Source organism: Pantherophis guttatus, chromosome 3 (genome assembly GCF_059756535.1).
Source record: "Pantherophis guttatus breed Tessera chromosome 3, ASM5975653v1, whole genome shotgun sequence".
Lineage (NCBI taxonomy): Eukaryota > Metazoa > Chordata > Lepidosauria > Squamata > Colubridae > Pantherophis > Pantherophis guttatus.
The window spans coordinates 22024135-22047199 of NC_142065.1; the positions used below are offsets into that span (position 1 = coordinate 22024135).

The 23065-nt window shown below is 38.6% G+C and overlaps 1 protein-coding gene across 3 annotated transcripts in view; it reads right to left on the reverse strand.

The window, feature by feature from the left end:
- BCAS4 (breast carcinoma amplified sequence 4) overlaps positions 1 to 22081 on the reverse strand; it is a 39310-nt gene extending 17229 nt beyond the window's left edge. For 2 of the 3 annotated variants that reach the window (XM_060689625.2, XM_060689624.2), the window contains exons 1-4: positions 21681 to 22067; positions 12769 to 12840; positions 8479 to 8580; positions 6576 to 6710 (exon numbers count right to left, since the gene is read on the reverse strand). In XM_060689625.2, the coding sequence (XP_060545608.2) occupies positions 6576 to 6710; positions 8479 to 8580; positions 12769 to 12840; positions 21681 to 21914 (543 nt within the window). In that variant the 5' untranslated portion in view covers positions 21915 to 22067. Of the gene's footprint in view, positions 1 to 6575; positions 6711 to 8478; positions 8581 to 12768; positions 12841 to 21680 lie in introns of all 3 variants that reach the window. The other variant, XM_060689623.2, reaches the window with a different exon arrangement.
- Positions 22082 to 23065: the final 984 nt, after the last annotated feature.

Below are 23065 nucleotides of genomic sequence, written 5' to 3' on the forward strand. Positions count from 1 at the left end.
TTTCAAGATAATGCAGCATATCCAGAAAAGAATTCTCTAAGTGCTCCAATACAGCAGATCCTGTATTATGGGGCTGCAGAAATTCTATTTTAGAACTGGCACAAAGGTCTCATAAAGTGACCTCAGACGACAGTTGGTAATCTAGTTAATTCATAAACCTAAGCCAGAAAGTGGGTTTTTTGTTTGGCTCTCCATAAAACTTATAGCTTCTCCAACAAGTAATGGTTTTTAAAATTCTGTTTAAATAATAAATACTATATTGTATTTATAATAAATACTATATTTATATTGACTATAATATTATATTGACTATTTTCTCCACTCATAACTAAGAGAGTCCCCTAAGTTTGCTAAAGTGACGTAAAGCCTGTTACTGTTTTTTGATGATGATGATTGTGGGATGACTCTACAAGCTACTAGTAGTGGGAAAATGAAGGAAGGAACAATATTCTACTAACTAGGCACTCCTGCATAGAGCCAAAATGTCAACTATAACCCATATTCTGAATCTTGTAGCCTGCACACAGTTTGTGCAAAATAACAAGTGATAATTTTCCAACTGCAGTCAAGGTTTCCACAAGGCTAAGTGAAGGCTGAGGGTGGGGAAAGAAAAAGGGAAGGGAACAGAGTTGTCATATAATTTTTCCAAATTACCATATAATTCTCTTAGAGTTTGGTTCTCTAACTTACTTCAGGATCTCTGGCATTGTTCCAAGAAGCCGTTTCAAGCAGAATTGCCAGGAAGGACAAAAATAGCCAAAATTATTTGGTGTTTTGGCTTTGGGGGAGGTGAACATCTATCCTGAGCTTGGCATGTTGTGGGAACAGACAGATCAGTCTGCTTTGTCAAATGCACAGGCATTCCTACATAAACATTCTGCAATGAATCTCCTTCACACAAGAAACACACCAGAAAGTTTGACCTTTGTAACAGACAAAATACACGTTTTGTATGCCTTTAACATTAAACAGTGCTGTCACCTGAAACCACAGTTTTTGTTTGCAGGCTAGCCACCCTCATACTTTTTTTTTTGTTTTTTTGGAGCTAAGGCTTGTATTGCAAAATGCAAAGGAAAAACAAAACAAATGTAAACCAGATTTGTGGATTAGCACTGGAAACATAAATCAGAATAATTCCCTTATCAATGACTCCCAGGTGCCTAAAAGGGAGGGGGGAGGTGAAGAAAGAGAAATGAACATGAAATGAAATGAAATGAATTTCTCTTCAAGAAAACCTTGTTAAGTCTTCACCTCCTTCCACTCTTGCCATTCTTCTCATTTGCCATAGTCTTGCAAATTTGCTTCAGAGTCCAATTCAAGGTGTTGGTAGAGCCTTGGTAGTACAGTGGTCTAAGGCACCCTGTTATTAAGCTGGTTATTAAGACCAGCTGTCTGCAATTACTGCAGGTTCGAATCTCGCCAAGGCTCAAGGTTGACTCAGCCTTCCATCTTTTCTAAGGTAGGTAAATTGAGGACCCAGTTGTGGGGGCAATAAGCTGACTTTGTATAAATATACAAAAAGGATGAAGGCTATTGCTGAGCACATTGTAAGCCGCCCTGAGTCTCTGGAGAAGGGCGGCATATAAATCAAATAAAAAAAAAAAAGGTGTTAATTATCGCCTTCGAAGCCCTTTATGGCATGGGTCCAGAATATCTGAAGACCCATCTTGACCGAATGGATTGGCTTGCCCCACTCGTTCTGAAAGAAGTGACCTGCTATGGACTCTGTCAGTCAAGGAATTTTAGTGGAAGGATCTAGGACCGTGATGGTGAACCTATGGCACGCGTGCCCAAAGTGGCACACGGAGCCAGGTCGCCTGGCATGTGTGGCGTCGCCCGTTCCTCTTCCGGGTTTTTGGTGCACGCGTGCACATGCACACAACAATCAGCTGGGCTTTGTGCAGCAGTGCCGGAAACTGGAAGAGCTGGTTTTCTGTTTTCCGGCATGAGCATGCGTGCCGGCCAACTGATTGGCGAGTGTGCATGCACGGCAGTAACCAGAAGACTTGCTTGCTGGAACTACCTTATCCAGCATGTGCATGCCCCCCTCCTCTTCCTGGTGGTGGCCCTGACGAGCATGTGCGAAGTGCTCCCTTTTCGGCACTTGGTGCCTCACACATGCACTCCCTTTTCAGCACTCTGTGCCGAAAAGGTTCACTATTACTGATCTAGGAAAAGAGCCTTTTCTGCCATAGCCCCCACCCTTTGGAACAGCTTGCTGCTAGAGTTGAAATCTGCCCCCACCCTTCTGGCCTTCCGGAACAGTCTTAAAACCTGGCTCTGCCAGTTGGCTTGGAGCGCTAATGAAGGCACTCTAGACTGGAGATGGTTGTTCAGTGACAGAGAAGGTACCTCCATACCACTCGAGGCCCTGGTTTTCACTGAGAGAAGAGAATAGTTGTAGCTCAGGGTTGAACTGTGGGGTCCTTGGTGGTCTTTGAAGTTGGCTGTTTTCTTACAGACATTTCATTACCAAATTAGGTAATATCTTCTGTGCTGACGATGTTACCCGATTTGGTAATGAACCATCTGTAAGAAAAACACCAACCTCAGAGAGCACCAAGGACCCCTTGGTTTTCAGTCTGCATTTAACTCTTTAAGTTTATAATTTAAAGTTAAATTTTAAATTTGTAATATTTATAAATTGTGTTTATATTTATATTTCTATTGCATTGTAAACCTCTGGAGTTGCACTGGAAAGCAAGATAGTGGCATATACAATTAATAAATAAAAATAAGAAAGTTACAGAAATAGGTAACAGCAAACTGAGCTAAAGACAGGCCCAGCCTACTGTATATATTCTAGTGCCTCTAAATCAGGTCTGCACGACATGTGGCTAGCCATTTTCAAAAATAATGAATTCATTGCTATCTTCAAGCTGAAAAACTAGTCCCCAATGGCCTCCAAACTCCAGCAGTGCTGCTACTCTGCTGGCTGATCAGTGTGCTGGGTATTCCTTTATACCCTGCTAGGATTTTGCATTTATCAACACGATCCTTTCTCCTCTACAAGTTGTCCTAACTAGTTATGTCCTTCTTAATGCAATATTACAGTCACCCCAATGCTTCCCAACCTTGGCAACTTTAAGACACCTTAAAGTCTACAATATTCCAAGGCAGATTTTGAGATTTACTCACTGGAAAAAGCTACATCAAAATTTAAATAATTCCAAAAGCTTCTCAGTGCTTTCTTTCTTTTATTGTATAATTACTTCTTAAAAATATATCTCAAACTCCATCTCAAGGAACAGACCAATATGATAAAACAATTATTTAGAATTATTTTTTTATATCTTTGCATGCTCATTTATCTTGTTTTCATTCTTTTGTAACTTTGTTACTTCCTTTGTACCCACACACAGACTTTCCCATTCACATATTTACCCCCTCAAAATTCCCCCCGACTAAAAAAATAGTTAAATTGTGATATTTTAAAAAATTAACAGAGTCCTGCTTCTTTTTCCTGGAAGACAGCGTATACTATTTTAAAAATGGTATCCAAAAGCATAAATAATCTGGTTTGACCTAAAGTAGCTGCATCACTCAACCACAAAAATGAAAGAAGAGATTAACAGAGGCCCAGAGTCTTGCTTGGAGGAGGGAGGGGGGGGGACAGACAGGAAAGCGAAACCCAGCTCACAAACCAGATCAGGACACAGGGATGAAGTAAAGTTTTCCAATCCATGCAAGTCTGTTCCAATATATTTAGGAAGGGAGCTCATTCATTGCCAAATTTTTTTCCCCAGAATATTTTTTCTTACACTGATTTAAACCGCACTATAGCGATGGCAATGATAATAATAAAATAATTGAAAATAATTTATTAAATAATTTAATAATAATTATCCATCCAAAGTTGATCATACATCAGCTCGTGCAGGACGATCGCAAATGATCAGAAAATGATTAAAATAGCAACATTTACCAAAGTGATTCACTGGGAACATCGGTAAAAATTATCAATAGCCAGTAATAAAAAATTGGCGAGAATATACAATTGAAAAAGTAGTCAAAAACAGGCAAGTTAAATTATTTTGGGATTTCTAAATACAGGTAGTCCTCGACTTGCGAACCACAACTGAGCCCAAAATTTATATTGCTAAGCAAGACAGTGGTTAAGTAAGTTTTGCATTACAACATCCTAGGACAGGGATTTCATTTTTATTTTTTAGACGCAACTTTATTTTCAACTTCTATTGTTAGGTATTGTTCTCAAAGTATATGAAATTGTTGTTTGAATATAAGTCGTATAATAAAACTAAAACTGTAAGACACTTTTAAATGTTCATATACCAACAGTGACATTACAAGAATGGCACGCTGGAAAGTTTTAATTTCTAGCGTTTTAATTCTGAAACATTTTGTGATGTTTTAACAATGTGTTTTAAAATTCAAATAGGAAAAAAACACATACGTTCACGTCTTTAAGAATTGCTACAATTGTGGGAAAATACCTTTCATATATAATTGCTACAAGAGATTTATATTCAAGCTTTTCTACACCAAGAAGTTCCATTTGTTTTAAAAAGGCAAGCAAATCAAATTTGCTTCTAGAAGCAATTAAACAGAAATTTATTCAGTCATAGATCTAATCCAGCAATATCTATATCTATACCCTGGTTAAATTCAAACCAGACCATTGCAATTCATTATATCTGAGATTTTTCTTTAAAAAAAAGTATTAAGCAACAATGACTGTTGAGAACATATTAATCCAGTGCTAAAAGATTTCCACTAGTAGCTGATTTATTCTGATTAACAAGCCAAGAGGTTGGTTTTGAACTTTAAAATACTAAAGAGTTTGAATTGCAGGATTTAAAGATCAACTTCTCCATACAAATCTGGCTGATAAGCAAAATCTAAGGAGGCTCTTCACAGTATTTCAGATACAAAACAGATGCCTATCAGAAATAAAGTCTCTTCTGGAAGGCATCCCAAACATGGGACTCACCTCTAGATACGTTCACCTCATGTATTTCCTTTCTTTTGGGAGCCAGGAAAGCATATATCCCAATGGTTCTCAATCTTTTTTTCCACTATGGACCCCCTTTTGTGGTCATGGACCATGGCCACGGACCAGTGGTGAAATCCTCCGAGGTTTGCCATTGGTTCGCTGTGCGTGCATTTGCGGTAAAACCAAATGCACGCTGCACGCGTGCATGCACAGTGCGCACCACCATTTTTTAAACTACTGGTTTGCCTGAACTGGTAGCTTTTATTACTACCAGTGCGTTCGAACCAGTGTGAACCGGTAGCATTTCACCCCTGCCACGGACCGCCAAGATTTAAGATTTAAATCTTAAAGTTCTTCAAGCCTTCATGGACCCCCTGTGATGACATTGCATGCTCCCCCCAATGGTTGGTTGCCCCCAGTTTGGACCGGTTTGCAAGAACCGGTAGTAAAACTGGTGTGAGGCCCCGTCCATCGCCCCAGATGTTGTCATCAGTGATCTGCGCATGCGCAGAAGGCGCATGCACGCAATCCCATTGCGAACTGGTAGTAAAGGTAAGTAGAACCCACCCTGCCCCCCCCCATGGGTGCACAGACCACAGGTTGAGAACCACTGACACACCTTGTTCTCCTGTCCATCTAATATTGTTTTTGAGCTTTGTCCACTGCGTTATTTGACAGATTTTGGGACACTTGAGTAATCTATTAAGTTTTTAATGCTTTTTTTCTCATTTGAAGACTTTATCTAAAAGATAGAATTCAAATAATTTAAATAACAAACAATACACAGGGTTCCCTCCTCACTTCCTGTCTCCTTGCTCACTGAAATATTTGCCCAGTCAAATAGGATAGGATCAGTGGTGGGTTGCTCCCGGTTCTGTCCGGTTCTATAGAAGCGGTAGTAAAAGCGGCAGGAGGCTCCGCCCACCCACCCAGATGTCATAATTGACGATCTGCACATGCACAGAAGCTTTTGTGCATGCGCGCATGCTCCCGTTGTGAACCGGTAGTAAAGGTAAGTAGAACCCACCCCTGGATAGGATACAGAGTAGGATGATATATATAGTGTAATGGAAAAAGTACTGAATTAGGACCAGGATTTAAATTCACCATCACATGAAGGTTGTGGGAGAGCCAGACAGTTGTTCACAGACCACAGCCTTGTTCTGATGAAATAAATGAAGGCGCACTACAGTTTATGCTGTCTTATGCTCCCAGTGGAAGGCCAGGATATACATCCAACACATAAATACCCACATTCACACAGTGCGTTTACTTAAGCCTTCAAAAGATTTTGTTTTCCAGGTTGAAAACAATCAGGATAATCCAAGATCCTCCTTCAGAACTGCTGTGAACTTAAATCAGAATGGTGATTTAAGGAATAGATAAGCTTTCTCTGTAGTGCATATGCAGCTGAACTGAACTTGTTCAAAGAAACTGTCAGAGGATTTCATGGCTGGGTATTTTGAGGCCCAGAAATTCTGAGGTTTTGAATAATCTGTGAAATGCCCCTCCCCCAAAAGAAAATAATTGTCTATAGCTGAAAAGGAATCCTTTTTAGAAAAATGGTAGAGGAAGTATTGTTCAAAGGGGCTTTTTCCCACTGAACTTTTTTCATACTTACTTTTTTAAATAAAGGGAAATCTAGTGACCCAAGCAGCTTTTGAATAGAAGAAGGACATCCAGCATGGGTCTTCTCTGCTTGGAGAATTTGTTCTTCTAGGAAAGAAACATGATGGCCAGCCATTTTCACAAATGCCTAAGAGACAGAAACAGAGATTAAGTCATCAAAAGAATTGGTCTTAATTTTGAAAAGATTTTCCAAAGTTACTTTTCAGCAACTGGAATATTTGTCTCTGTGTGTGAGTGATCAATGATCGTACTGAAATTATGTCTGATGTACTAAATTGACTGAAGCAATATTGATCTCTCTTGTTTGCTGTTAGTAACTTTTAAAAAAAAGAATAATTCATGAGGTAAACTATAGTTTGTATTATTCTCGTTTTCTCAAGGTAGGTATATCTTAAATATGATTTTTTTAAAAAAAGAGAAATCCACATTTATGAAGGACAGACTTTGGGTCATTTTCCTTTGTTACCAACTAATAATTTTCAGGTCTAAACAGATTCACTTAGTATATTGGATACATATAAAAGAGAAAGTGAGGAGAGTAATTTTTTTAAAGTATTTTTTAAATAAAATTTATCATTATTTCCTTCTATCTGAAAACAAAATATAAAATTATAGTGAAAAAAATATTGACATCTTATATAAAATTTGCAACATGGCTTTATAATTCAGCTATAATTAGTTCATGACCAAAGTTACGATGATACTGAAAAATGTGACTTATGACTGTTTTTCACACGTATGACCTTTGCAGCATCCTCATGATCATGTGATCAAAATTCAGATGCTTGACAACTGGTTCATATTTATGACTGTTGCTATGTTACAAGGTCACTTGATCACTTTTTGCGATCTTTTGACAAGCAAAGACAATGGGGAAGCCAGATTCACTTAACAACTGAGATACTAACTTATCAACTGCAGTGATTAAGAACTGTGGCAATAAAAGTTGTAAAATGGGGCAAAGCTCACTTAACAAATGTCTCATTTAACAACAGAAATTTGGATTCAGTTGTGGTCATAAATCAAGGATTACCTGTATGGGAATTACAGTGACTTCTAAGAGTAGAATAGAAACAAATATTATATTAGTACTTAAAGAGAAAATATTCAAGAGAAATTCATACATTGATGTGTCTTGAACATATAGAAAGAATAAATGAGGAATGTCTATGGAGATTCTCAGACATCCAGGTTATGGTTGTTCCAAAGGTGCTTTTTCAAGAGGCAACTGGACTTTCTGGTTTTTCTTTGAAGATGTTTCGCTTCTCATCCAAGAAGCTTCTTTAGCTGAAGAAGCTTCTTGGATAAGAAGCGAAATGTCTTCAAAGAAAATGCAGAAAGTCCAGTTGCCTTTTGAAAAAGCACCTTTGGGACAATAAATGAGGACTGAATTATAAAACAAACATGTGAATAGTGAGTGCCTGATAGAAAATGGGATACTGAGAAAGTCCCATTGAATTGAGCCGGGATCCTCAAAAAGGAAGATGTGAGTACATTAAAAGGCACAAGACAGTAGTAAGATGTGGTGGAACCAAAAATGGTTTACAAGGGTAAAAAGCTACAAAGAGATATAGTAAATACTGAAACTGGAGTTAGCTACATTTCCTTTTTTTAATACATACCTAATTTCTTCCCATGTCTGTGTAGTGTTGTGTAATCTGATGCACAGTGTCATTTATCCAAAATTGTTCTGATTGGTATACGTTACATTATTTACATGTGCTTTTAGTGAATTCTAATTTTAAAAAATCTATCTACTTTTTTTTCACCTGTTTTCTGATAACAGTTTGATGATCCTTAATGGTAACAATCTTTTTAAATACTTCAACAGAACAGAACCTACTTGAAAACATAGGTTTCTGTTCCAACTTTACTTTGTAATGTAAGCAACAAACCTCTAGTTTATCCACTTTTGTGTAGACATTGTTCATTTCTGAAACTTTGGCTTTAATAAGTGGAATCATCTCTTCCAAGAGAATGGATGTATCACTCCTAATCTGCATGAGGGAAAAGAGACACTATCACAAAGCATTGTCAATAAATACAAAAACATATTTAGTATACTGTAAGCAATATCATTTTATGTATTATATGGTGCCAAACATTTTCCTTTAGAAAATTCAGTATAGATGAACATACCAGTAAATTCCTTCCTAGGAATTTTATGTTCTGTAGCTACCTTCCATTATGCTACACTGATAGCTTGTTCCTTTACCAGCTATTAGGTCTCCATACTATGTAAGCCACAGAATGTTTCATATTTTAGCTTAAGGTTGCAAGAATATATACATTTTCTCCATCCACAGCTGATTCTTAGCATGCTTCCATTACATCTGTTGATTCACTGCCAATGGTGCCATTCTGATTTTTTGTGTGCAGCATGTTATGAGAAAACCAATTCTTTGATATCTGTTCTGGCTTTGCTATCCACCCTCTTCTGCCTATCACTAATTAGCTGACAATGCATCCTACAACTGTACAACCGGAGCAGGACTGGGGTGGGTCTGGCTCCAGGATTCTGGCTACATCTTCTGGGCTAGATTCCTTTCTGTGCTCTTCCTCTACACTCTGCTCTGTTATTATTGTAGTTGAAGAACGCTAAAAAAAAGACCAAACCCAGATTGAAATCACAAAGGATGTTCAGAAGCAATGCTTCTACTTTGGATTTTTCTTCCCCCCCGCTTTTTTTTTTTTTTCAGGACAACACAGATCAGCTTCCAGGTTGCTCTATTCTATTTAGGAGCGAGTGGTGGGAAGAGTTGTACCCATTATTTACTGTTTTGCTTTTCCAGACTTGCATTAAATCCAGCGATAGGCAGAGTTAGGATACCTACAGTATTGCCAGCTGAGCAATATAATTCTATAGTATTGTGTGCACAATTCTGAGACACCCTGGCACTGCAGCAAACAAAGGTTGATAGGGACTCATAGAACATAGACTAATAGGATTGAAAGGGACTTTGGTGGTCTTCTAATCTAACCCTCCTGCTCAAGCAGGACATCATTTGTGATAAATGACAGGGTAGGGTAAGGTAGGATAGAGGGGGGAAAGGAAGGGAAGGGAAGGGAAGGGAAGGGAAGGGAAGGGAAGGAAAGGAAAGGAAAGGAAAGGAAAGGAAAGGAAAGGAAAGGAAAGGAAAGGAAAGGAAAGGAAAGGAAAGGAAAGGAAAGGAAAGGGATATTTATCACCTGAAGAAGGATGAAGGGAAACCCTACAGTATTATAGGAGCAGTCATTCTTCTTTGACAATAAAACAAAAACAAAATTGGTTCAGGAAAGTAATGCACCCTTTTTGGGGGCAGAGGACAGCAATATGTACATTGAACAAATAATAATTAGTATGTTCTGGAAACATACAATCAGAAACTGTCCACACAACAAACATAATTAGTATTTGGGTACAGGCGAATCAATAGAAAAAGCTGATTGTTGTAAACATGCTAAACAAAGTAAACACAATGCATGTAACAAAAATGTGAAGTTTTCTGAAGCTAAAGAACTGCTGTCCTTCCAATCCAGAGTCTACATCATCTTACCATAAAAGGTACAGCATCTTTAGATAAAGCCCAATTTCTGGTGACTTCACAGAGATCTCAATATTGGGTTTTGGTCAACAATAGGTAAATAGTTTACCACTGTCTTCTCTCATAATGCTAAATCAATGTGTCAATCCAGCCTACAGCCCTGGCTTTTCCTGGGAATTTTCATTCCATATTAACTATCAATTATGCTTAGTTTTCCCTCTCCTAGAGAAAGGAATTTTGTAAGGAAAGAAATGTGCAGCAAATACTTTTCTTTTTTATGCACACCTTTGCCGAAATAGGATCCTTTAAAAAAAAAACACAGGTTAAGTCCTTGCAGAAATCCCCTTGGTGCCACATTAAAGGTCAAACCACATACAACATGTGGACTCACTATAGTTTTTGTGGAAAATTGCAATCTTTTCGTAGATCTATGCAAAAGAAAATGTAGCAGCCAATAGATGATTTCCAAACTCAATTCTTCTGTAATTCCTCTGCAAACCACCCAGAATCACTTAGATGAAATGGGTAGTGTAGAAATGTAATAAATAATAAAAAGTAAATTACCACAAGGAAGAGTTGGTGTGGGGAGAATAAGAGGCAGGAGTAGTGCTTGCTTCCTTGAATTTACTCAAAAAATTAAAAAGGCAGGATAAGGTAATGATAACTATAGTAATGTAATAACATATTAAACCATTTTTTTGTTATGTTGCTATTTTTTTTTCTGTATTGTAGATTCGGTGGCTTCTGATACCTTCTACTTTTTCCACCATTGGAATTGTTTGAAATTATGTTTATAACATTACATGTTGGAGGAATTTTCCCATGAGCTTCTCCTGCCATTGAATTATACTTTTGTTTTGAATTTATTAACTCCTGTTCTTTCAAGTCATAAACATTATTTGTTACCCTGTTCAAAGCTCTCACTGGCTCTACTTTATCTTTTAAATCTTCCAATTAATGAGGATCAAATGAAATTAGTTGGTCCTCTTTTTCTAGAAGAGGCTAGATAAAAAGTTTTCTGGGAAATCTGAATATTTATTGAATCTATTGAAATGATTTTGGATTGTTAACCAGTCAAAAAATCTCATTAGAACAAAATGTATCTTATTCAAAAAACGTAATATAGGTAAAGTCTCAAAGACATTGTCCATGCAGAGAAGACTCATCAGGAAATCATATTATTTCTGAGTTCTAAGCTTTTAATATTTCTTTTTTCAGTATTGCTGAAAAAAGCTGTATTTCACGCTTTTGTTCTGTTTAACCATTATTATTCTAATGTACTACAATATATTGAACTGCAGACTGTAAAATTTTTAAAATCAATAAAAACATAATAAAAGTAATTGCCTGTTTCTTGGATACAAGCAAAGAAAACAACAAGAAGATGACAAAGTTACAAGGCGAGACACTAACAGACATACTGTAATTCTACCATTATCTATGCAGAAACATATGTCCTTGAAATCGATAATTCCCAGGAAAGTAACCTTAAATATTTTGTTGATTACAACTGGAGGAGAAAAATCTGAAACGGCAGAATCTGAATACTTATGAAAACAATTTATATATACTTAGGCAAGTTACCCTTTGACAATGTACTACATACTTGATAAATATATAATGCTCTTTGGAATGGGACTAGGTGGCTCAAGTGGCTAAGTCACTGAGGTTTGTCGATCAGAAAGGTCAGCAGTGTGGCGGTTCGAATCCCTAGTACAGGTCTCCTGCGTGAGCAGGGGGTGGACTAGATGACCTCCAAGATCCCTTCCAACTCTGTTAGTGTTTTATCAGCCTTTTAAGCATTATTGTTTGTAAACTAAGCTGATGTGTGTCACACCTTACTTATCATGGATTAGAATGCAATGATTAAAAAGGGCCCCACAAATCATTGCAATGCAAAGCACTGATTAAAGACACTGCAGAGAACCACCAGGTGAAGTTATGCTGTTATTTGCACAGGTGATACGTACAGGACTGTATCAATACCTTTATTTAAAATCACCAGTTGCAAAGTACTGTAGTCAATTTTCATGACACAAGATCAGTGGGCCTCTTGGGAATTTTGGCGGGTTTTTTTGGTCCTAAGTAAAAAGTCCACAGCCACTTTCCAAGATGACCTTTGGACAATGATCAACTTCATGGCATTAGGTTATCTTCTCCACTGAAACACAGAGGGGAAATCTTGGGTAGTGTATGCAAAAATTCTCTCTAGAACTAATATGGGGAACCTTTCATACGGTATTCAAGCATCCACAAGGAGACATCTGTGAGCAGAGCTCCTTATTGTGTCTATGCATGCAGGTAAGAATGGTGCACATAAAATTTACAAGTAAAGAGCACTTGTCTAGGCCCGTAAGTATTAGTGCACCATGGTGCCACCTTGTGGCTTAACCATCACTATTCTCAGTAATAAAAGCCATTTCAGAGAAGGTTGTTATCAAGATGGCTGCCTCAGGAAGAATGTGAGCATGTGTATGTGTGTGCGGGCTCGCTCACTGGAGTGTGTGTGAGAGAAGAGAGAAAGTCCTGTAGCTCCCTCTTCCCACACAGCTCACTGCAGCTGAGCTGCTGTTTCTAAATCACTCTCAAGATGGCCTCCAGAGGAGATAACATAAAGAGGAAGTATTTAGATTCTCCAAGGTCTTCAGAAGCTAAACATACCATATCAGTCATACCACAGAACTCATCCAGCCTTATTAACATCTCTTCTATACATTCTTCTACTGCTTTCATCTGAAAATAAAAAGATAATTTAAAATTACTACCCCTGCAAAGTGAGAACATCCTTTGTATCCCAAAATTTGAATGACTTGACTTATTTAACAAAATTAAATTCTGACAGTTGAACACAATTTTTTCTATTTCAGATTAAATTATGTGAACCTACATACAGAATGCATTTTTTTTTAAAAAAAAAAATGCCATGCTTGACAAACTTGATTCTCCATGTTTTTTCTCGATGACAAGCATGCAAAATTTTTCTTGCTTGGATCCTTCCCAATATCACAGCAACCCAGTCTCTTTGCAGAAAGCATTTTGTTGGTGAAAGTCCATTTAAGGTGATGGAGTTCACTATCTAAGAATCTGTTTGAAACAACTTCCCCAATTTACAGTGATTATTGGAATTTGAATAAAATGGTCTTTGAGCGTCTCTGGTCTAAGACTGTAATAATAAATTGTTGTTGTTGTTGGTCTTTGAGCGAATCTGAAATAATACATGGTTAAATTTTTAACAATTGTCCTTTCTCTCATAATACCATTTCAAAGAAACATGTAACATAATCTGCAGTAAAATCACATAATTTTCCAATTACTTCATGTTTTGGAAAGGAAAGTGACAGAAAAAGCTAACTGCTGCAAATTTCAAACTACTTTCCTTTGGCCTAGCATAAATTTGGAATGTTTATAGAACAGAAACATTTTCTTTAAATCTGATGGTGAGAATTCTACATGAAATAAAATAGAATCTATTATCTTTTGGTGATCTTCTGCAACCTGGTGCCTTTCAATTTTGGATGAGGTTAAGAAAGATTATTCAAAATGATTGTTGAAGCATTATTAAAAGGTGAAAATACTATGTATCTGAAGTGAATTAAAATAGATACTCCTAGTATAACTAGGTACTCTATCAAGTGTTATCTTTTTTTAAAGTAAACAGCGCCTTTAAAACAGTTCGTGTATTTTAAGCTTAACACGATGTGTGGTATCATCCATTATGGCTTATGTACAAGCCAGATCACTATCATTTATCCAACAAACCATGTTTTAGAAAATCTTGGTTAGAATTATGAGTGGAAACACTCATGATGGATTCCTGATTCCTATGCCATCATCACTATTTGTTCTAAAACTGTTTTCTTCCCCTACTTGATCACTACAGGTAATCCTTGAATTATGACCGGAAGCAAGGCTGCCATTGCGGTCATAAGATGTGCAAGTCATTAAGAGGGTCATCCTCTGATTGACCTGATTTTATGACATCTTTTTGCAGCAATCTAAGGGAATCTGCTATCATTAATTGAATGCCATAGTCAAGTGAACCCACTGTCTGCAGAAACTGGAAATACATGCCAACTTGTGGCAAAAAAATCATATATCATGATTATGGGACAGTGGGACACAGCAAACAGCCATAAATATGGGATGGTTGCCAAGTACCCTCAAAATACGATGTGACTTCGGGGTGGCTGCTGGGTAATGGGGTGGCTGTCAGAACTTGAACTTTTTTTGTTCCTTCATAACCTCAAACAGTTGCTAATCACCATAAAGTAAGTCAAGGACTACCTCTGTTATAGTATTTCTACTCTATTAAAAGTTATGATTACAAAATTAAATATTTTTGCTTTCTTCTGTATTTCAGGACATATTTTTTTACATACATAAACACACATACATATTTCTATCTATCTATCTATCTATCTATCTATCTATCTATCTATCTATCTATCTATCTATCTATCTATCTATCTGAATTTCTGTAAAGTTCAACACCACCTTTAAAAGCCTTAAATAATCCCTATTATCAGAGTTATATTTCACTTTTTAGGTCACAGACTATCACTTGAAATCATCTCTTCTAATATTTCAAGGAACAGGCCTTACATAAACATTACATCATATTCTCCTTATTTCCTCTGGTGGCCTTTCCACAGGCAGGCAGGATGTTTAGGAACACTTTACATATGACAATTGTTCACCCACACCCATTGCTTATTGGTAGCCCTGCAACCGCCAAACTATTATATTGTGCTTATAACTGCATACAATTTAGAAAATGAACATGATAACAAATGGCATAAATATACGCCTTAAGTTCTTGTCAATAACAGCCTTGCAAAAATCTGTGACATTTAAATAAACTCCTTTTAGAATTTAAATTATGAGTCTGTGAAGGACTGAGACAAATCTATGATGTAGCTCAATATGTATTAGTCGAGAATTGTCTTTTGATATTTCTGTATTGATTCAAAACACAAAGAAGGACATATATAAAGACATGAGCAAAGTATTTTCAATAATTCATCTTGTTTATTTTAAAAACATTTAAATTGATACTCCTTCTGAGATTTCAGATAGACAGTGGGCTAAATTTACAGAATATACTACATAAACATATTTGGGCATTATCTCTACTAATCTCTGAAGCGATAGGCCTTCTGAATGGCAGTGTTCGAGAAAATGGATTGAAACACTACTTCTTCAGGGAAGACCTTAAATTCTGCAGTGTTTTCCTAAAATCAGAGAGAACCAGAAATAAAATTATGTTTCCAGGTAGCCCAATATAGTGCTATAATATTTGGCAATGCCCTTCTGATAGATAAGAGCACTCTAAAATATGTTCAGAAATGTTATTGCAGAAATGTAAATGCTAAGCCAGCATTTCATTTTCGACTCCATGGGATTTCAATTATCACTTTCTTCTGTTAAAGTGAAACTGATTATTGCCATGCCACCATGAGGAACTAATTTACACCAAACAAGAAAAACTAAAGGCAGAAAATATTGCTCATTGTTAAGGACACTATCAAGCAAATGATCCATATTATGTAATTTGGGTCAGTTGCAAATTTGGAATTCAAAACTGACATTTGTCCTCATCCCCTGTGTGACATGAATTCAAATTAAACAGTTACTGTAGCAGGCACAAATGTATTAAGTTTGCAGTTTTATTGATTATATTTATTAATACAGTTTGTTACATTGATAATAAACTTGGGGGGCAGGGTGGATAAAAATCAATGATTTTTTTAAAAAAATAAAAAAAATCAGATTTTTTTTATTTAAATCAGATTTTTTGATTTAAATCGGATTTTTTTGATTTTTATCGAATTTATTTTAATAAAAAACTTTGGGGGTAAAAATCTATCGTAAGATAGTTTTCTATTTTAGATACATAAATAATTTAGTTTATTCAGCATGAAATGGAGCTTAGTTATGTAGCATGAGGCTGTATATTCTGCAACACTGGGACTATCGGTGAGTCAACAGTGGGTCAAAGGAGTAGCAGAGATGACAGTTGCTCTTTAAAAATTATGATTTAAATCGAGTTGATTTAAATCAAGCCTTTTTACTAGTGATTTAAATCAACTCGATTTAAATCAAATCCACCAGGGGGGGGGGGGAAGCACAGACTGTTTTTTTCAAGAAGGAATTAAGAACATACTTCTTCAGGAGATTATTCTCACTTAGATCTTACTCAAGCACATCCATCACTGGAGGTTTTCAAAAACAGACTGGACAACCATATGAGCGGGATAATATAAGGTCTCCTGCCTTGAGCAGAGGGTTGGACTAGAAGAACTTTGAGGTCCTTTCAGCTCTATGATTCTATGTTTTATGTTCAATGTTCTAACTAAGGAGATCACTAAAATTCCATTTACTTTGCTATTCAGGTTAATATGGCAGAACTCAAAAAAATCCACAAAAAATTCATTGTTACTTACATTCACAACATTTCCTAACATATTCTTTCTCTGATATAAGTACTAATTAATTTTTGGACAATATAATTTATCTTGTTTTTGTTCTTTAGTCTTTAGTCTTTATTTGATTTATATACCGCCCTACTTCTGAAGGACTCAGGGCGGTGAACAGCCAAACAATAAAATACATAAATACAAAATTTAAAAAACAGAATAAAACCGAATTAAACAAATTTGGCCCAGACAGATTTAAAACACCCCAATCATTTAAAAACAGATTAAAATTTACGTATTAAAAGAGAAAAAGGGGAAAAAGATTAGGCCAGGCCCGCCTGGTGGAATAAAAAGATCTTGAGAGCGCGGCCGAAGGTGCGCAAATCCGGGATCCTCCATATCTCCGGGGGGAGCTCATTCCAGATAGTAGGTGCCCCCACAGAGAAGGCTCTCCCCCTGGGGGCCGCCAGTCGACATTGTTTGGCTGACGGCACCCGGAGGAGCCCCTCTCTATGAGAGCGTACCTGCCGGTGGGAGGCTATTGGTGGTAGTAGACGGTCCCGTAAGTAACCAGGTCCTAAGCCATGGTTAGGACCTGGTCTTTAACAATTTTCCAGTGCAGGCTTCTTCTATACACATTTCTTCAGTGTAATTTTTGACTACTTACTACTATTTGTATACTACTTTCCATAATATACTGTACCTTCTTTTCATATACAGATTTTCTGCTTATTTTTGCTGAAAAACAAATAATGGTATTATGAAGTCTGGCAGAAGCAGAACACACAAATTCTCCAGAACCCACAAATTCAGTGTAACCCGCAGCAAAATTATTTTACATCCCTAATTGAAATATTCACTTTGGGTTCATCCATCATCTGTAAAATAAACAGGAAATAAACTTTGTGCCTAAAGCTTTATATGTTCACTTTTCTTTCACTTGGTTAAGCAGTACTGGAACTGGTTAGCTTTGATTAAATATTACCAGAAATTCCCTACATCAGGGGTGTCAAAGTCACAGCCCACGGGCTGGATGCATCACGTGCTGGCCATGCCCAGCCCCGGTTTAGCGAAGGGGAAAAAAGTCGTGATACATCACATGACGTGATGCCGTTAGTTTGACACCACTGCTCTAGATTGTAGATTAGAAGGGAAAGTGAGAAGTTACACAATCTTGAACAACCAACAAGTCATTCCCAGGCAACAAGCCCAATAAATCTGTTCATATAAATTTGGGGATGCGGTGGCTCAGTGGTTAAGATGGTGAGTTTGTTGATCAGAAAGGTCAGCAGTTCGGTGGTTCGAATCCCTAGAGCCACGTAACAGAGTGAGCTCCCATTACTTGCCCCAGTTTCTGCCAACCTAGCAGTTTGGAAGCATGTAAAAATGCAAGTAGAAAAATAGGGACCACCTTGGTGGGAAGGTAACAGTGTTCCGTGTGCCCTTGGCATTTAGCCACATGATCACGGAATCATCATCAGAAAGCTGGCTCTTCATCTTAGAAACGGAGATGAGCACTGCTCCCTGGAGTCGGGAACGACTAGCACGTATGTGCGAGGGGAACCTTTACCTCTACCTTATAAATTTGTATTTAAAAGTAGCCTCACAAACATGTCCACTTAATCCAGGGGTGAAATCCAGCAGGTTCTGGAGAACCGATAGCAGAAATTTTGAGCAGTTCAGAGAACCAACCACCTCTGGCTGGCCCCAGAGTGGAGTGGGAATGGAGACTTTGGAATATCCTTCCCCCAGGAGTGGGGAGGGAATGGGGATTTTGCAGTATCCTTCTCCTGGAGTGGGGTGGGAATGGAGATTTGGCAGTATCCTTCCCCTGCCACACCACACCACGCCCACCAAGCCACGCCCACAGAACCGGTAGTAAAAAAAAATTGGATTTCACCATTGACTTAACCTAATTACTAGGGGAAAATCCTATTTAAAGATGGTTTACTTTGGCATAAATGTGGCTAAATTCATGTAGTTAATTATAGAATATCTAAACCAACCCAAGCTAGTTAAGCTTATGACATCTTGTATTTTGCTTTGAATGGGGCATAACAGACATGTTCAAAAGAGCCTTGATAGTACAGTGGTCTACGCACCCTGTTATTAACACAGCTGCCTGCAATTTACTGCTGGTTCAAATCTCTCCAAGGCTCAAGGTTGACTCAGCCTTCCATCCTTTCTAAGGTAGGTGAAATGAGGACCCAGTTTGTGGGGGCAATAAGCTGACTTTGTATAAATATACAAAAGTATGAAGGCTATTGCTTAACGCATTGTAAGCTGCCCTGAGTCTCCGGAGAAGGGCGGCATATAAATCAAATTTTAAAAAAAAAGCAATTATGCTAGATTGTTTTTATTAACCGAGGCATGGAAGTTTAGTAGCCATTATTCCACAATCATAAACAAACATGACAAAAGTTAAGAGTGTCAGTCATCACCCAGCAGTAGATAGCATGGACTCTTAAGGATTAGCAAAACCAAACCTGACATTTTCTTCCCTTGGGCTAATCTGAGCACATAAAACAGTATTGATGCTATTATAAAAAACAAAGTAGGAGAAAACTGATGCTCTAATTCAGGTATTTATCTTGCTCTTAACAGTCTTGAGGGAGATAATTTATTGACTCTAAACACACACACACATTTAAACATCTGAATAAGTCTCTTCATGAGGTGTCAGTTGAAGTTCATTGAATTTATTCTGGGAAAATTATTATTTATGAAGTAGCAAATAATAAGTCTGCTTTGTGAACCAAGTCACAGGGACAAAATGTAGACTGAGGCAAAGTGTAGAATAACCTCATTCAGTTGCTCTGTTCAGTTCAGCCTTCCCAGCCCCAAGTCAAACTGTTCACATCTACTATGGTAGTATCAGACTACAGAAGACTTTGATTTAACCAGCAGCATGAAATTCCAACAGAGCCTTGCTGGTACAGTGGTCTAAGCACCCTGTTATTAACACAGCTGCCTGCAATTTACTGCTGGTTTGAATCTCTCCAAGGCTCAAGGTTGACTCAGCCTTCCATCCTTTCTAAGGTAGGTGAAATGAGGACCCAGTTTGTGGGGGCAATAAGCTGACTTTGTATAAAATATACAAAAGTATGAAGGCTATTGCTTAACGCATTGTAAGCCGCCCTGAGTCTCCGGAGAAGGGCGGCATATAAATCAAATTTTAAAAAAAAAAAAACAGTATAAATTCTCTCTATTGTTCCTTACATCGTTTGTTCTGGATAACCTTCATATGTATAGAGACATACAACAGCTCTTAAATGTATGGCAAAAGTACTGTTTTCATTTCATTAATCATGTGTGTCTTATTATTTTTTCTCATACTTTTCCTTTTATTAACACTGTTACTTTAAATACTACATTAAAGATCTTTAAAAATTCAATTCAATCTGAATTAAATTAAATCTTATATACATTTGACTTGGATTATTTACCATCAAGTTAGTGTTAACTGTTAGTGGCCACACAGATTTTCTCTATTACGTTACAAAATTTAAAACTGGAAAATTCGCATACATTTGCTTATATTTGTTCTATGCACACACACAATAAATATTTACAAAATTATTCTCAATAATCCAATTTCAGCATTGTGCTGCTGATTCATACAAATCTCAACAATCTATTCAACTCTCCCCAAGAGACACCAACATAAAAAAAAGTTGTGCTTTGTTCAAAAGAGATCACTTCCAATATACTGCAATAAAACTAGGTGCCCTGAAAATCCTTAACTACGTTGAAATGTTTTAAGACATTCCTATTTGTGTGTGTGTGAGAGGTAAGAAATATAATTCAAGTACAGTACTTTATTAATGGGCCTGTTCTTTACTTTGGGTATTAAGTTTTTAAACCCACTATTCTCTTATATGACACTCTTCCGTTGTTGTTTTTTTTTAATGTATAAAACTGGATGCTAACAATGCAAATTTTTGCAATTCGCATTATCAAGAAATTCTGTCAACTGAAAATACTTTCGGATACTAATAGTACAATATTCACAGCTCAGATATTCAGAAAGTCAGCCCATTAAAAATAAATTTAGCACAACAAACTAAACAGCCTTTAAAAAGAACTTGGAAAAAAGTTTTCAATGCCTTAGCTAAAACTGGGCAGAAAGTGAACTCTATAAGAAAGGCCTATTCCTTGTGCCTGTTGTTGCTAACAGCCAAATGAGCCCACAGATGCAAATGATGTTCAGTAATTTAACTCTTTGGATACTAATATCAATATTTTAAACAGAGTTTGAACATTAAGTGGAATATAGATATAACCTAACCTTGTATCCTCCAGGGAATAAGTCAATCCCATCTAAAATTACATTTCCCAATTAAATATTTACAGGCCAAGCAGTGGCCTCACAATATTGATGGGACCTTTGCCCTTGTCTCCCCTTTCTCCATTTTATTTACATATTGAACTGAAGCAGAAGAGAAACTTATGATACTTAATATGAATCTACAGGCTGACTGACCTCAAAAGATTGGAGACAGTTTAAGAAAAAAAGCATGCAAGCAATTCCAGCTCAAAGATTCCCAAGGATACAGTGGATCAAAATACTAATGAAAGATCGAGGAAGACCAACAGGTAATGTTCTCACCCAACAGTTAATCACTGTTTGTTTGTTTTTTAAAGTATTGGATCATTTATATTGTTATATAGGGATGCCTTCATTGCACTGTGGAGTAACTGCTTCCAGAGGTAAAGTGATCCCTTAACAAAATCAAGAAAAAGCAGAGGCAAAAACCCACAAGAGTGGCACGGGTGTAAAGGATGCCTTTCACATCCTTTAGCTGCCTTGCTTGCCACTCTGCAGATTGCCTCGTTATTCCACATCCTCGGTGCCAGTTCCTGGCTCTGAGCTGCGTCCATACGACCCACGAACCCCAAGGAACTCAGCGTCGTGGATTTGCACAATCCACGGAATAAGGCACAGGGGCTTAAAGTTCGGACAACACGCTCAACTAAAACGCGGTAGGCTAACCTGGGATTCGGTAGGTCGTGGGAATCCAGCGGCCCTCTCCAAGCATCTCCTTCCCTTCCCAAGGATTCCCCCCAGGTGCACAAACCCCTAAGGATGCCTAGGGGCTCCCCCACCTCTTACAATGCTCCGCTTTACATGGCCACCCCAGCAGCCTCCCACCGTACCTCCTTCCCGGTCTCAGGGGGCAGACAGTAAGCGAGCGGCCGAGCCTCGCCGGCCTCCCTCTCCTCCGCTGCCGCCTTCCGCCGCGGCTCTCCGTCCTCGGCGGCGTCCGCGATCAGCTCCGCCACCCAGCCGTCGATTGCGGGGAAGGCGGAGGAGGAGGAGGAGGAGGAGGCGGGCGGCGAGGGGCGGCCTCCGGAGGCTGCGGCTCCCCCTTCGGCGGCCGCCTGGCTCATGTCAGCCGCGCGCCTTCTCTCGGGCTGGGGGCCGCGGCACAGCCGACAGCCAACCGGCGCCGCTCCCGCTCCAGCTGCCGCAGCTTTGCAAAAGCGCAGCGCCGGGCTTTGCAGCGGCTCTTCTGGGAGCCTGGTTTTCCGCGCGGCCGGAGTCAGGGCGCCTCCTAGCGAGCAGGGACCAGAATTGCTCGCTTTCGGAAGCTGTGGGTCTTGGAAGGACGTGGATATCACATGGGGAGGCGGGGGGGGGGGAAGGTTTACTCAGGAGGAGAACTGGCTGAAAACCCGCATGGCACAACATAGGAGGACAAACCCATCAGGACAAGATTCAGGCATCTGCATTTAAAAGGCAAAGGCCACCCTTTTGAAGACAGCAAAGTTGAGACTCTAGAAAAAGTGCAGAGGAGAGTCACCAGGATAATTAGGGGACTGGAGCAGGGATGGGTTCTGTTTACCTTTACTACCGGTTTGCAATGGGGCCACATGCGTGTGCTCTTCTGCACATGTGCAGAAGCATTTTGATGAGGTCAGGTTCAGTGGCGGAGCCTCCTTCCTCCCCCCCCCCCGTTTTACTACCAGTTCTATAGAACCGGTGTGAACCGGATGCAACCCACCACTGGACTGGAGACTAAAACATATGACGAATGGTTACATGAACTGGGCATGGCTAGTCTAGTGAAGAGAAGGACCAGGGTAGACATGATAGCAGTCTTCCAATATTTGAGGGGCTGCCACAGAGACGAAGGGGTCAAGCTGTTTTCCAAAGCACCTGAAGGCCAAACAAGGAATAATGGATGGAAACTGGCCAAGGAGAGATTCATCCTTTCTTACAGTGAGAACAATCAACCAATGGAACAGCTTGCCTTCGGAAGTTGTGGGAGCCTCATCACTTGAGACTCAAGAAAAGATTGGACTGCCATTTGTCAGAAATGGCATAGGGTCTCCTGCTTGAGCGGGGAGTTGGACTAGATGACCTACAAGGTCCCTTCCAACTCTGTTAATCTGTCTGACAGAGAGGACCACTGGCTTGAAAGAAGGGTCAGAGAGGCCATCTGTGTCAAAATTGAACATCCCCTTCTCAACAGAGGGGAGGGATAGGACATCATCTTTCTCCAGTCTACAACACAGTCCTTTCAACAATTCCAAGAAGG